Genomic DNA, 14,629 nt, shown 5'->3' on the forward strand with positions numbered 1-14,629 from the left:
CGGGAAGGCAGCCAGACTGCGGGGACAACAGCACCCAGGGCCAGGGAGCCGGCGAGCGCGCCCGACGCCCCAGCCCTCCACTCTGCCTGCAGCCCAGCGCCCGGAGCCCGGGGCTGCCCCGGGACAGGCGGACTCCCGCCCGCAGGGAGACAAGACCAGCGTCACGGCCTCTTTTGCGTGCTGGGGTGGGTGGCTCTGAAAAGAGCCTTTGCGTAGGATGGAAGCTCGACTCGAGCGCGCGCCTAGGCCCGCTCCCCGCGGATGCGGCGGGCCAGCTGGATGTCCTTGGGCATGATGGTGACGCGCTTGGCGTGGATGGCGCACAGGTTCGTGTCCTCGAACAGCCCCACCAGGTAGGCCTCGCTCGCCTCCTGCAGCGCCATCACGGCCGAGCTCTGGAAGCGCAGGTCCGTCTTGAAGTCCTGCGCGATCTCGCGCACCAGCCGCTGGAACGGCAGCTTGCGGATCAGCAGCTCGGTCGACTTCTGGTAGCGCCGGATCTCGCGCAGCGCCACGGTGCCGGGCCGGTAGCGGTGCGGCTTCTTCACGCCGCCCGTGGCGGGCGCGCTCTTGCGGGCCGCCTTGGTGGCCAGCTGCTTGCGCGGGGCCTTGCCCCCGGTCGACTTGCGGGCCGTCTGCTTCGTGCGCGCCATGGCGGGACAGGCAGCAGCTCCGCGGCGCGGCGGCGGGCTTTATAGGCCCGGGCCTCCCCGGGGGGCGGGGCGGGAATCGAAAGCCCCGCGCTGGCCGCCCATTGGGCGGCACGGCGCCCGCCCTGGGGCCGCTGATTGGCCGGCGCAGGAGCCTCCCCTCGCGGTCTCCCTCCCAGTTCGCCAACTTCCTCCCGAGCCTTTCCTCCTGCTTCCCTCGTCCAGGGTGGGAATAGTCATCTTTGCTCGCTGCCCTGCAGCATTGCTCCTCCCTTAGAGGAGCCTTTCCCGCCCTTAGAAAGCACCATCCGTGACTCCGCCGTCCTTTCTACACCGTGTAGGTCCCTAATCGAGCCCAGGCCTTCCGTTTCCCGCGTCCCACTCGAACGCCTTACTTTGGGGGGGACGACCCTACCCCGTAGTTGCTCTTATGGATATTGTTTTCCGCCTGTTCGGTGCTCCTGGGATCGGAAGATTGCACCTCCTAAAGCCTGATTGAGGACGCTTTATTTTCTCTCTTTGGGTGTGTGTTTCTCCAGATGCGTACTAAAAGCCAAATCCTGAAACTCGAGGGTTTCAAAGAGAGAAAAAAGCTCATTTGGTTGCGCTAGCAAAGGAGTCAGTCGAATTAACCAAAAAACTGCCTCCCAGATTGCGAAAATTGGGGAGAGGGTGGACATAAATTCTTCATTAATATTAAGGGGCTGAAGAGGCGGAAGTGGAGTAGTAAACCAGGGTCAGCCCTTCAAATTCCCTGGAACTTAGTTGTGCTCACCTGGATTAGTCCATGTCCTGACAGGGTTTCCCCCAGTTTACCTTAACGCCTCCCCCTAGGCTGAATCCACCCCCAGCCCTTCTAAGACCTGAGGCCCCAAGTCTGTCATTGGTTACACCAAGAGCCACAGAGAAAAAAGGGGGGGGGGGGGGGGAGGGAACCGGGTACGTTTATCTAAATGCATCAATGTGATTGAACAAACCGCGGCACAGATGTTTGTGCTAAGGGCTGGAATTGCGTAGAGACTATCAATGCAAACAGCTCTTTATTTTGAAAAAAGTGAGTGGCTCTGAAAAGAGCCTTTGATTTCAAGGTGGCCCCTCGACACGGGGGCTGCGTGGGTGCGGGTGCCGGCCTCACTTGCCCTTCGCCTTGTGGTGGCTCTCCGTCTTCTTAGGCAGCAGCACGGCCTGGATGTTGGGCAGCACGCCGCCCTGGGCGATGGTGACTTTGCCCAGCAGCTTGTTGAGCTCCTCGTCGTTGCGGATGGCCAGCTGCAGGTGGCGGGGGATGATGCGCGTCTTCTTGTTGTCGCGGGCCGCGTTGCCCGCCAGCTCCAGGATCTCGGCCGTCAGGTACTCGAGCACGGCCGCCATGTAGACGGGCGCGCCGGCGCCCACCCGCTCGGCGTAGTTGCCCTTGCGCAGCAGGCGGTGCACGCGGCCCACCGGGAACTGCAGGCCGGCGCGCGACGAGCGCGACTTGGCCTTGGCGCGGGCCTTGCCTCCTTGCTTGCCACGGCCAGACATCACGGCCACAGTCACGCCCAGCTACTCGCTCACTTGACGACCCAGAAAGTCACCGCAAGCGCGCCGGCTTCACCCTTTTATAGGCAGAACCGCGATTGTCCACGGAGCGCTTTCATTGGCTAACGCCGCTCTTTGTCCTGATGACCAATAGGAGAGCGCAGCTAGAATCCATTCATTTACATAATCTCGCCTCGCTCGCCGCGGCGCCCCTGAAAACTCGCGAATCGCAAGGCTGCGCGGTCACATCCTTGATTTGCATACAGCCGCTATAAGTACCGGGCCGTTTCCGGCGTTCCGTATCCCTTTGCTCTTTTTTTGTTCTCTCTGCTTTCTGTGCGCCGTTCTCCTCGCCATGCCCGAGCCGGCAAAATCCGCTCCCGCGCCCAAGAAGGGCTCCAAGAAAGCCGTCACCAAGGCGCAGAAGAAGGACGGCAAGAAGCGCAAGCGCAGCCGCAAGGAGAGCTACTCCATCTACGTGTACAAGGTGCTGAAGCAGGTGCACCCCGACACCGGCATCTCGTCCAAGGCCATGGGCATCATGAACTCGTTCGTCAACGACATCTTCGAGCGCATCGCGGGCGAGGCGTCGCGCCTGGCGCATTACAACAAGCGCTCGACCATCACGTCGCGGGAGATCCAGACGGCCGTGCGCCTGCTGCTGCCCGGCGAGCTGGCCAAGCACGCCGTGTCCGAGGGCACCAAGGCGGTCACCAAGTACACCAGCTCCAAGTGAGCCCTGCCGCCCGCGGCGCTCGCGCGAGTCGCCCGTCTCCCTCCAAAGGCTCTTTTCAGAGCCACCCACTTTTTCAGTGAAAAGAAGCTGTTTCACCTTCCCTTTCCCAGGTCCTAAGTGTTAGTTTTGATGGCATTCACGTACCATATGTTTTATCTAAAATGTATAAACGGCTTTTAGTGTAACAGTGTTGCACATTCTTCAAAAAAAATTTTAGAACAATTTAATTTAAAAAATCACCACCTCTTAGCAGTCGTCTCTTAATCCTTCTATCCTTCCCCACCCCTACATACCACTAATTTTGTTCAATCTTTATACATTAGTATTTCATATAAATGGAGTCATATATAGTAATTTGACTTGTTCCTGTCACTTAGCATAATAGGTTTGTTTTATGTTGTGATATTAGCTTTTTTTTTGGATGTACCAGGGATGGAACTGGAGACCACTTGAACTATATCTGTCCCTGACATTAACATCTTATGACATTAACATTTGTTCGGTTTCAAAAGAAACAAGTCTTATGTGTGCAATATTACCCATATTCATGTTTACAGTGAGGTTTTAATATGCTATACAGTTAAGTTTTTTAGCTTTCCTTTTAGTAATATACTTGACCTTAGTCTTTCCCTTTCAACCACTGTCAACCGTATAATAGTTCTAGTTACAAACATTAAGTTGTGCTTTCACCTTTTCTATTCATTTCCAAAGATTAATGTAACACACCATCTTTTTACCAGTTCTACACAAGTTAACCCTCAGCTTTCCATTCTCTAACCTTATTCTATTTTCTGGTGAACCATATTCTAGTTATTAATTCCATGAGTTTACAGTATATTTAGTTAATAGCACAATCATACAGTATTTCCCCTTTTCTGTCTGACTTGCTCCACTCAACATCCCTTCCTGATTTGTCCATGTTGTTATATGCTTCACAATCTCATTTTTTCTTCAGCTGTATACACACACGTGTACACACGGTATTCCATCCTGTGTATACACCAGTTTATCCACTCATCAGTTGATGGACACTGGGTTGTTTTCATCTTCTAACAATCATGAATAATGCCACTATGAACATCAATGTGCTGATATCTGTTCATGACATTGCTCTCAGTTCTGGGTATATAACCAGTATTGTTATTGCTAGGTCACTTAGCAGATCTATATTCAGCACGATTCTTTAGGAATTGTCAATCCTCCTCAGTGACTGTACCATTTTACATTCCCACCAACAGTGAATAAGTGTTCCTATCTCTCCACATCTTCTCCAATGCTTGTGGTTTTCTGTCTTTTTAAATAGTGGCCATTCTAATAGGTTTGAAATGATATCTCAGTGTAGTTTTGCGTTTCTCTAATCGCTAGTGATGAACATTTTTTTTCATGTTTTTTTTCACCATTTGTATTTCTCTGGACAAACGTCTATTCAAGTCTTTTGTCCATTTTATAATCAGGCCATTTGTCTTTTTATTTTTAAGTTGTAGCATCTTTTTTATATATCATGGATATTAACCCTTATTTGATATTTGATTTCCAAATATTTTCTCCTATTGAGTCAACTGCCTTTTCACCTCATTGACAAAGTCCTTTGAGGTGCAAAAGTGTTTAATTTTGAGGAGGTCCTATTTATCTATTTTTTCTTTTGTTGCTCATGCTTTGAATGTAAGATCCAAGAAAGCACCACTTATCGAAGTATCTGGAAGATGTTTCCCTTCATTTTCTTCTGGCAGTTTTATAGTCCAGACCCTATACTGATTCTTTTCCCATTTACCTACTGGTTTTCCTTAGTCAGCTGCCAATGTTTTATGGTCGGGTAGGTGCCTGAGATTGCACCATATTTTGTAATTTGGTGGAGTAGTCTGTTTTCCAAAGTGAAACAAAGTTTAGCTTGTGATTTCTGGAGAGCAGTCAAGTGTTAATTAAGCAATAGTTACAAGCAATTACATTGGCAGTAGTTAAACTTGAGTTTTGTTACCTCTTGAAACTTCATGCAACATTGTAATTAGGCAAAGAATATTTTGAGATCATGCCCTAGCACCCATAGTACATTTTATTCTCATGTACTTTGATAATGCAACCTTAATATATGTACTAATTGTCTCATCCTTTCAGATAAAGTGAATCAACATACACAAGTTCAAGAGGTTAAGCAGAATAAGGTAATACAAAGGACAGCCACTGTTGATGGTAAACATAGTAACTCTGGTCTTAACTTTTCTTCTGGAAATGTAGTTTTGCTCTTTTACAGTGAGGAAGTAAGGAAGTAAGAGAGAATTGCTTTGGGACTTTCAATAACCTGGGCCTATTAAAGTGATAAAATGTCCTCCAGAGATTTCCCAGCAGCTTGTATTTTTAAATACTTAGCTTTAAAAATAGTTCTCATTTCTGTAAGAATGCATTTTCTCCTTTCCCTCTCCAGCAAAAATGAGAGGCATAAAAATTAAAAATAAAAGTTTTTCTCCATTTCTGAGATTAGGCACCTTAAAAAGTAGTCCAGTAGATCACTGGACCCCAAATCTTAATAGATAAAGTCTTAAACTCTTCCACCCCCACATTTGTGAACTGAAATCACTGCAGGTAGGGACGGACAAGACTTTGAACACACAGGTGATTCTTAGGTTTGGTTACCACTAATATATTGCTCGTGCAGCTGCCATATTCCTTGGTGGTGAGAACGTGTTCACATTTTCATCATCCCAGACATCTTTTATCCGGATTATCCTCTTCCCAGAACTGTTTGTAATGCTACAAGGAAAAACTAGTATCATTTATTCCCTCATTAATTCAAGGTACCAAATATAGCATAGGATATTACATTTCTACTTTCATTAGGGTTTAAAAATACACTTTAAAAGGTCAAATGAGAACAGAATATAACATACTAAAATAGAGGCATAGAAAAATATTTTAAGCATGCTGCAACAGTGTCCTAGCTAGTCCCCTTGCTTCCACTCAAAGCATTTTTCCCCCTCTTATTTATCTACATAAAATCCCAAATGTCTTCCGTTAAGGATTTTCATTACCTCCCATCTGCGATCCAGTTAAATACAAATGACTTATTTCCTAGTTATTGCACTAAATCCACCCTCTTTTCCCCAAAGCTTAGTCCCCAGGAAACATTTCCTTGCTTTTACTTATGCTTTGCTTGTCTCTACTGAGAAATGAGGCAGACTGCTGGAACTGAAGAAGTTCTGGTAAAGTGTGGGGATGGAGAGTGAGGGAAAGACATATTTGAAAAATTGATTTTATATATGGTAGGAATGAATATAACAAAATTTAAAGAGGAGCAGGATGTTGGGTAAATAACCTAATTATATGTGTGTGTGTGGGGGGGTGGTCAACATTTTGGTTCTGTGGATTCTGAGGATATAGGTAAGAAATCAGGAAACAGGTACTTTGGGAAGCAATGGAGAAGTAACTCTATATAACTATATTAACATTTCAATTGCTGGCTCCCTTTCTCACCAAAATTCATACTTAGAGGTATGAAAGCAAAACTGTTTCAGGTCCATTATGAATACTTGTGCACATCACTCCCAGCAATAGCGAAGAGGAAAAAACAAAACAACTTTGCTCTTTGAGATAAATAAAACATGCTATGGATAATACAGCAGTAAACAGAGTAAGAGAAATCCCTGCCCACTTACAGCTACGTTCTAGTTGGGGGATAATGAATATAAGTAAATAAAGTGTAGAGTATTAAGATGGCATCGTTGCTATGAAGACAAGTAAAGAAGAATATGGGGTTGGGTGTGGAAGGCAGTCTGTTTGGGTGACATTTGAGCAGACACTTGAATAATATAAGATAGTGAGCCCATAAGGTTATGCTGAGAAAGAGTGTTTTGAGAACAAAGAACAGCAAGTGCAAAGGCTGAGGCAGGCACATGTATGGCAAGTTTGAGGGATAAGAGAGAAGCAAGGAAGTCAGTGTTGTTGAACCACAATGAGCAAAGGAAAGATGCACAGGAGATGAGATCAGAGTTGAGGGTCACTGAGGGACCTCACAGGCCATTGTGAAGCATTTGTCTTTTATTCTAAATGTGACAGAGTACCTTTTGAAAGTTTAATCAGAGAAGTGACATGATTTGACTATGTTTTTATTTTTTTTAAGATTTATTTTATTTATTTCTCTCCCTTCCCCCTGTTGTCTGCTCTCTGTGTCCATTCACTGTGTGTTCTTCTGTGTCTGCTTGCATTCTTGTCATGCAGCACCAGGAAACTGTGTTGCTTTGTTGTTGTTGTTGCTGCATCATCTTGCTGCATCAGTTCTCCATGTGTGTGGTGCCACTCCTGGGCAGGTTGCGCCTTTTTCATGCAGGGTGGCTCTCCTTGCGGGGTGCACTCCTTGTGTATGGGGCACCCATCCCTATACAGGGGATATCACCGTGTGGCACGGCACTCCTTGCATGTGGCAGCACTGCACATGGGCCAGCTCACCACATGGGTCAGGAGGCCCTGGGTATCGAACCCTGGACCCTCCATATGGTAGGTGGATGCTCTGTCAGTTGAGCCACAACTGCTTCCCAACTATGTTTCTAAAAGCTCATTTGGATGCTATGTGGAAAATAGACTAGCAGAACAAGAATAGAAGCAGAGAAAATAATGCAGAGGCTACAGCTGTAGTTCTTGTGAACCCCTCCCAAGCACACCATTCATAGAGATTAATCACATTCACAATGGTGCAGTACCCTCACAAACAACCATTACTAGAACTTTGCCTTTACTCTAAACAGAAAATCTATACTGATTTTGCATTAACTTCTCATTCCCCTTGCTCCCCACCTCTGGTAACTTGTACTCTAATTTCTCTCTGGGTTTGCATATTGTATTAGTCAGCCAAAGGAGTGCTGATGCAAAATATCAGAAATTGGTTGGTTTTTATAATGGGTATTTATTCGGGGTAGGAGCCTACAGATACCAGGCCCTAAAGCATAGGTTACTTCCCTCACCAAAGTCTATTTTCACTTGTTGGAGCAAGACGGCTGCAGATGTCTGCCAGGGTTCAGGCTTCCTGGATTCCTCCCTTCCAGTCTTGCTTCTCTCTGGGTTCAAGGTTCCTTTCTTCCTGGGGCTGGCTTCTTTTTCCTCTGAGTGCTTACTTCCTGGGGCTCCAGCTTAAGTCTTCAGCATCAAACTCTAACATCGAAACTCCAACATCAGAAAACCCTCAACTCTGTTCTTTGCCATGCCTTTTATCTGTGAGTCCCCACCCACCAAGGGGTGGGACTCAATGCCCTAATCATAACTGAGTCATGCCCAGGTACAGACCAGGTTACAAACATAATCCAATATCTATTTTTGGAATTCATAACCATATCAAACCGCTACACATATTCTGTGGTGTTTTCTTTGAGGTTACCATGGGGGCTTAAATTTAACATCCTAAACCTATAAAAATCTCATCTGCTTCAAAACCAACTTCAATAGTATACACACACTGTTCCTATACCCATCCATTCCCCCCACTTTTATGTAATTCTTGTCACAAATTACATATTTATACATTATGTATACATATTTATACATTCTTATCACAAATTACATATTTATACATATTTATACCATTGATTTATCATTACATATGCATTTGCCTTTTAGATACTGTAGGAAACAAAAAGTGGAGTTAAAAAAATACAATTCCATGTTTATTTACCTATGTCATTATCTTTACCAGAGATCTTTATATCTTTATGTGACTTCAATTAATTGTCTAGTGTCCTTTCCTTCCAACTTGCAGACTTTGAATCCCTTCAGCACTTCTTACAGAGTCACACAAGTGGTGACAAACTCCCTCAGCTTTTATCTGGAAATGTGATGATTCCTCTCCTTTTTTTTTCCTATCTGGTTGCATCATCATCTTTTTGGTGTGTTGCTTCACTGCAGGGGGGCCTGCAACACTCTGCACCACCTACCTCCCTTGTCTTTGAAGAAGAGATTTGCCAGATATAGAATTCTTGGCTGTTTTTTCTTTTTTTGCTTTCGGCACTGCAAATATCTTCTCACTGTCTTCTTGCCTCCCTGGTTCCCTCTGAGAAACTGGCACTTAATTTTATTGAATATCCCTTGTACGTGACCCTTTGCTTCTCTCTTGCATCTTTCAGGATTCTCTTTGGGAATTCAGCAGTTTGATTATAATATGCACCTCTGTGTAGGTCTATTTGGATTTATCCTGTTTGGAGTGGTGGGCTGCTCTATGTCACGGGATGTGGCTCCTTCTGAGTAAACAGCTGGTCACCCTTCCACAATGGGGCAGGTTAACAACAGATTTGCAATTTCTGCAAATCATGGCTGTTATTTGGGTTGGGGGCTAGGGATGGGGCCTAGTGCTGTCACGTAAAGCTTCTTAGAATGACTGATTTCAATATTTTCTTCAAATTCACTGATTATTTCTTCTGCCCCCTCCAATTTGCTGTTGAACCCCTCTAGGGATTATTTAATTTCTGTTACTGTGGTCTTCAGCTCTGTTTGGTTCTTTTTCATAATTTCCATCTTTCTACTGGTGTTCTCTTTGTGTTCATTTGTTGTCTTCCTGATTTCCTTTAGTTCTTTGTCCATGTTTTCCTCTAGCTCTTTGAGCATACTCAGCATCATTTTTAAAAAGACAATGTCTGATATGTGCCAGGTCTGGTCCTCCTCATTGATGGTTTCTAATGCTTTAATCTTCTTGGCCTGGACTACCACTTCCTGTTTCTTTGTATGTTTTATAGTTTTTTGTTGAAACCTGGTCATTTTGATATTTTAATGCATTATTGCTGGAATTTAGACTCTGAGGTATTTGTTCCTCAAGTTTGTATCCGGCTGGTGTAATGACAGAGCTTTTCTTGAATGCCAGGAGATAACAACAACAACAATAACAACAAAAAGAAATAAAAGAAAAGGAAAAATACACCTTTCACAGTCTTTGCAGATTGACCTGTGTAAGTGACCTCCTTTAGAGCTTACCCATGCAATGAGTTTAGAGAGTATCTCCAGGGCAAAGTGTAAGGGCCTCCTTGGTCCTTTCTCTGCATGTGTTTTGTCCTGGGCAAGAACATATGGCCTTAGGAATGTCCCTGTTAACGCCAGTACAAATGTCCCCTCTTCCCTAGGAAACAGTTTGCTCATGGTACTGGGCACTGCAGTGTATGTCCTACTGCTAGAATTGTTTACACCACATAGCCACAACTTGACTGCTCTCCCACAGCATTCTATAGGGGAGCTCTGTGAGCTGCTTTCTACACACAGAGAAAGTTCTGGGGCAGTGTGTCCTTCAGACCACCATCCAGCAGATTGGGCCAGACATACATGCTCCTAGTATGTGCATGAGGATTACCTGCTCCCTTGGGAACTAGGACCAGGGATTCATACTGGGAGTGTGGGCTGGTTCTATCCCAAGCTGGTGAGGGGTATAGGAGGGACCATCCAGGGCACCAAGAGATTCTACTGCTTTTAAGTGGCCTTTTTCTTGATTTTGGTGCTTGCCCTGTTACTGTAATCCTTAACTTTTTCTGGAACTTTCAGAAAGATGATCCTGCCAGTTCTTGCTGGTCGTTCAAAGTTTCTGTGTGTATGTGTGGGGGGAAGGGCAGAGCCCCCACTCTGTCATCCTGATTGGAGTGGGATCTCCAAAAGGACTTTATTATTTTTTAAAGAGACTTCATCAGTCATTGATTATACCAAGCCATTTCAGTGATCTTGTCTTTCCATTTAATACATTGGAAAACATCATGATGAGGATATAATGCTGAAACAAGATTGTTGGCTCATCATCGAGGGTACAAATACTCAATCATTTGACACTTTTATTGACTGCACAGCAAGATGAAGCATCTTTGCCTTCATTGTACACAAATGAAGCAGGAGCCCAGGGAGGGGAAGAATGGTACAGGTTTCCTTGGAGGGGAAGATGGGAGCCACCTCTAGTCCTGTCTTGCTGTGGGAAGATTAACACATGTTCTGTCAGTTGCCACAACCCCTAGGGTGGGTATCCTTCTGGTCATCCCACTTCCAAGCTCTGGGTAGTATTTTCCATCAGTGTCTTCCTCCTCTTTGCTCCCTGTCTTCCTGCTGCTGAGCTGCTCTTTTGAACTCTGGTGTTGTATGGAGCATCACCACATCTGGTAATGCTCCATATTTCCGATGCTGATCATACCAGTCATTCACTGTGCTGGTTGCCAGATTTGGATAACCATCTCCAAATACCTTGGCTTGTGCCATGTCCCAAGTGAGAATGAAGGACTTCATTGGAGGCCTGTCCTGGCAAGATGAGCAAGAAGTTGATGCCTCTCTTGAGGAGTCTTTTTTTCTCAGGATCTTTATTTTGCTGTTCAGTACTCTCAATCTCCTCCAAGCTGATACCAATCCACCTCTGAAGGTGAAGGAGATAATATTCACAAACTCATCATCTGCTTGACCATTTTCCATAGAAGATTTCAGTGTAAATATTCTATGCTCCACCTCCCTGTGCTTGTATCACTCTCTTCTAGCCTGTCTTTGAGATGCCATAGCAATAAGGCTAGGCTAGGCCATGGAGGAGCAGTGTTATTATCAGCTGAGTTCTTGGTTTTGGGCAGCTCAAAGTCAGCCACATGATAGTAATGACACTGAGTTAAGTAGCTCAGAAAGTGTTCTCCAGCCCACTGCAAAGGATCTGGCAGCTTGTTGTGGTTGACTTGTTTCATGGCAAGAGCTCCTTGGAATGCTGGTGCCATCAGGTACTTGAGATCAGTGGAAGCAATCTCTTCCAAGTCTTCATTTCGGCTGAACAAGTCAACCTGCGATATCATTTCTGCAGCATTTTCAAGGTCCAGTCCCTTGAACACCTTATCCTGGACTATCTGAGACACGGTGGGTTCAGTCGCTTCTTCCACTTCATCCAGAAGCTACTTGCGGTTTTGAACAGCTTGGGAAGCCACAGCAGCTGTAACTCCTCTTCCGCGGCTGCCATCTTGGGGTGGGAGAGACCCTAGATATGTTTTTGTTTTTTTCCTAGGGATGCCTCAGCTTTGGTCTTGGTATTTGACTAAAACCCTTTACCAACTTGTTATACCCATAGACTTAAAAAGGAGAATAGTCACATGTCTAAGTCATTGTCATTTCTGGCATCTCTGCACTAGGGAAATCACAGAGGTCACCATTACTTCTGAGTGTAACAAAGTATTACGAACAAGGGATATGATGCAGAATTACAGTTAAGATCTGGACGGTCAGTCAAGCATAGATAAGCCTTTAAATACAACCTGGGGTGAAAATTCTTATATGCTTTATATATTAAATGTCAATTAACATGACATTGCAAAAGTGAGATGAATGACTGCAAGCTGTTGCAGCACTAAAATCTTTTGAAGTCTTTGACCACAATTTTTAAAAAATTTCCTGACTTTTAAAAATTTTGAAGTTTCAAACCTATAGAGAAGTTGAAAAAAAAAAAAAGTATAATTTACAACTACATACCCTCCACCTGGATTTACCAATTGTTACTAGTTTGGTGCATTTGCTTTCTCTCTGGGGTCATGTGCGCTTGCGCATGGGAGGAAGGAGAGAACTAGGCCGCAGGAACAACGAAAAATCACCATCAGAAAGCACCTAACCACAGCGGAACCGCCCACCCAAGGCCAGCGCCCACTGACAGGGAAACATCAGAAAGTACCAGTGACAAAAGACCCTCCTGCCACCTGATCAGTGCATGCTCTACCAGCCCCACTTCAATGCCGTTCCCACTCCGGTCTGCAGAAAGAGGCAATAAAAAGTTATAACCTTCGATTCTTCTTTTGCATAAAGGGAAGTAAATTTCAACCCTATTTTTGCATAAAGAGAAGTAACTTTCAATTCCTCTTTTACGTAAAAGGAGGGGGGGAGTCCCTAAGCCATCATAAGACTGCTCTCCTAGTCACATAGCCACACCCTACCAGTGAAACGGCAGTTGGGAGTGTACTTGCACTTTGCAGTAAACTCTTAATATGTGACTACTCCCCACGTTCGTAGTTGGGAATTCTTTCTCAGGATTGTATCAAAACCTTTCCAACGCTAGGTTAAGGTCTTTTTCTAGAATCCTCCAGGGTCCCACCGACATCACATGTACATAAACTTTTCCTGAGCCATTTGAAAATAAGTTGGTGACATCTTGACACTCCCTTCTCCCAATATTTCAGCATGTTTCTCTTAAAGATATTCTCTTCATATTCTCTTAAAATAGCCTTCCATGGGACTGTCTTCACTTTGGCACCAAGAGCAAGTACATGGGGGTAGGCTGGGGAAGGGGAGTGGTGAAATCACCTGGTTAAATAATTTAAAAGGACTCACAAAATTTATTGAAAGCTGTTACACTCATGGCTACAGTTTCTTGAAAGAAAAGGATACAGACTGAAATCCACGTAGGGAAGAGAAGCATGGACAGAGTCTAGGAAGGTTTCGAACACTGAAGTTTCCACTGTCTTCTGTGGAGGCAGGATGCGTTTCCCTTCACGTGTGGGTGTGGGTGACAATATGCAGGGGATATTACCAACTAAGTACTATAAACTGAGTGGCCTAAAGCACACATTTATTTTCTTCCAGTTCTTAAAGTCAGAAATCCAAAATCAGTTTCACTAAGCCACAATCAAGGCTGTGCTCCCTCCAGAGGCTTTAGGGGAGCATCCATTTCCATGCCTTTTCCAGCTGCATTCCTTGCTCTTGGCCCCTTCACGTTCAAAGCCAGCAGCGTAACATCTTTGAATCTCTGCATCTATCATTTTCTTCTTCACTTGATCTTTTAGCCTCTCTTCTATAAGGACCCTGGTGATTACATTTAGGGCCTACCCAGATAAACCAGGATAATCTCCCCCACGCAAGATCGTTCTGCAAAGTCCCTTTTCCCATGTAAGTTTAGTCACAGTTTCCAAAAATTAGGATGTCTGCATATTTGGGGGCCACATTCAGTCTATCACTACTGTTGACTACTAACATTTTAAGTGAAACTATATCATTTACTTTAATTTTTAAAACTAAATTTCAGATTATTTTTAGGAGGTACTGGGGATTGAACCCAGGACCTCATAGATGGGAAGCAGGTGCTCATCCACTGAGTTACATCTGCTCCCCAATGAAAGTTGTTTTTTTCCCATTTGTTTTGGTTTTAGGAGGTACCATGGGAAGCAGGTGCTCAATTACTCAAGGTATATACACTCCTATCAGATTATTTTGCGTCAGACATTTCCTTCTAAAATGACAATATTCATCTTAGGACTTGGCAAATATTGATTTTAACACGTAAACATTTGGGCCAAATATGTAGTTGGAACACCATCTCTATATTTCTTTAACTACCCTAATTGTCTTCTGAGAGACTTTTCAATATGAATGGTCTATCATCTTTCTTTTATTCTGGGGAATTGTTATTCTTCAAATATTTCAAAATTTTTCAAGAGGAGCATGTCAGTCTCCAACTGACTTAACTAGAAGTCTGACGTACAGTAAGCCCTGAGATTGGCTGAACTTCATGAGTGCTCAGTTCTCTCATTCCCTCTCAGCTGTGTCCTCCCCTGTGGTCTACAGCCACTCTTGCTTCACACTACAGGCCACTTCATCCAGCTTCTGACTCAAAGAAACTTCTTTCCCAAAAGATATCAGCAATCTACTTACCGCACAAGTTATTACTCAGTTCAATTTCTGAAATGTTTGTGCCAATTATATTGGTCTAGATTCCTGAACTAATCACCATGGGAAGGCAGTTGGAGCTACATCTCAACCTTAAGAGAGTTGGAGA

At 44.7% G+C, this 14,629-nt stretch overlaps 3 protein-coding genes and 1 pseudogene across 3 annotated transcripts; 1 reads left to right on the forward strand and 3 right to left on the reverse strand.

Moving 5' to 3' along the window:
- Positions 1–215: 215 nt before the first annotated feature.
- On the reverse strand, positions 216–654 carry LOC101425821 (histone H3). Its single transcript, XM_058275405.2, has one exon. It carries the CDS (start codon positions 651–653, stop codon positions 243–245), a length of 411 nt encoding a protein of 136 aa, XP_058131388.2. The 5' UTR covers position 654; the 3' UTR covers positions 216–242.
- A 1,017-nt stretch (positions 655–1,671) lies between these two features.
- On the reverse strand, positions 1,672–2,232 carry LOC101426260 (histone H2A type 2-A). Its single transcript, XM_004461643.4, has one exon. It carries the CDS (start codon positions 2,172–2,174, stop codon positions 1,782–1,784), a length of 393 nt encoding a protein of 130 aa, XP_004461700.1. The 5' UTR covers positions 2,175–2,232; the 3' UTR covers positions 1,672–1,781.
- Positions 2,233–2,419: 187 nt separating this feature from the next.
- Positions 2,420–2,975, forward strand: LOC101425364 (histone H2B type 2-E). Its single transcript, XM_004461641.5, has one exon. The coding sequence runs from the start codon at positions 2,527–2,529 to the stop codon at positions 2,905–2,907; it is 381 nt and encodes a 126-aa protein (XP_004461698.1). The 5' UTR covers positions 2,420–2,526; the 3' UTR covers positions 2,908–2,975.
- Positions 2,976–10,830: 7,855 nt separating this feature from the next.
- On the reverse strand, positions 10,831–11,956 carry LOC111764899 (immunoglobulin-binding protein 1 pseudogene; annotated as a pseudogene).
- Positions 11,957–14,629: the final 2,673 nt, after the last annotated feature.

The sequence above is a fragment of the Dasypus novemcinctus genome, chromosome 13 (assembly GCF_030445035.2).
Source record: "Dasypus novemcinctus isolate mDasNov1 chromosome 13, mDasNov1.1.hap2, whole genome shotgun sequence".
NCBI lineage: Eukaryota > Metazoa > Chordata > Mammalia > Cingulata > Dasypodidae > Dasypus > Dasypus novemcinctus.

Coding starts and splice junctions, on each gene's coding strand:
- LOC101425821 (XM_058275405.2), bottom strand. CDS start 653: ATGGCGCGCACGAAGCAGACGGCCCGCAAGTCGACCGGGGGCAAGGCC.
- LOC101426260 (XM_004461643.4), bottom strand. CDS start 2,174: ATGTCTGGCCGTGGCAAGCAAGGAGGCAAGGCCCGCGCCAAGGCCAAG.
- LOC101425364 (XM_004461641.5), top strand. CDS start 2,527: ATGCCCGAGCCGGCAAAATCCGCTCCCGCGCCCAAGAAGGGCTCCAAG.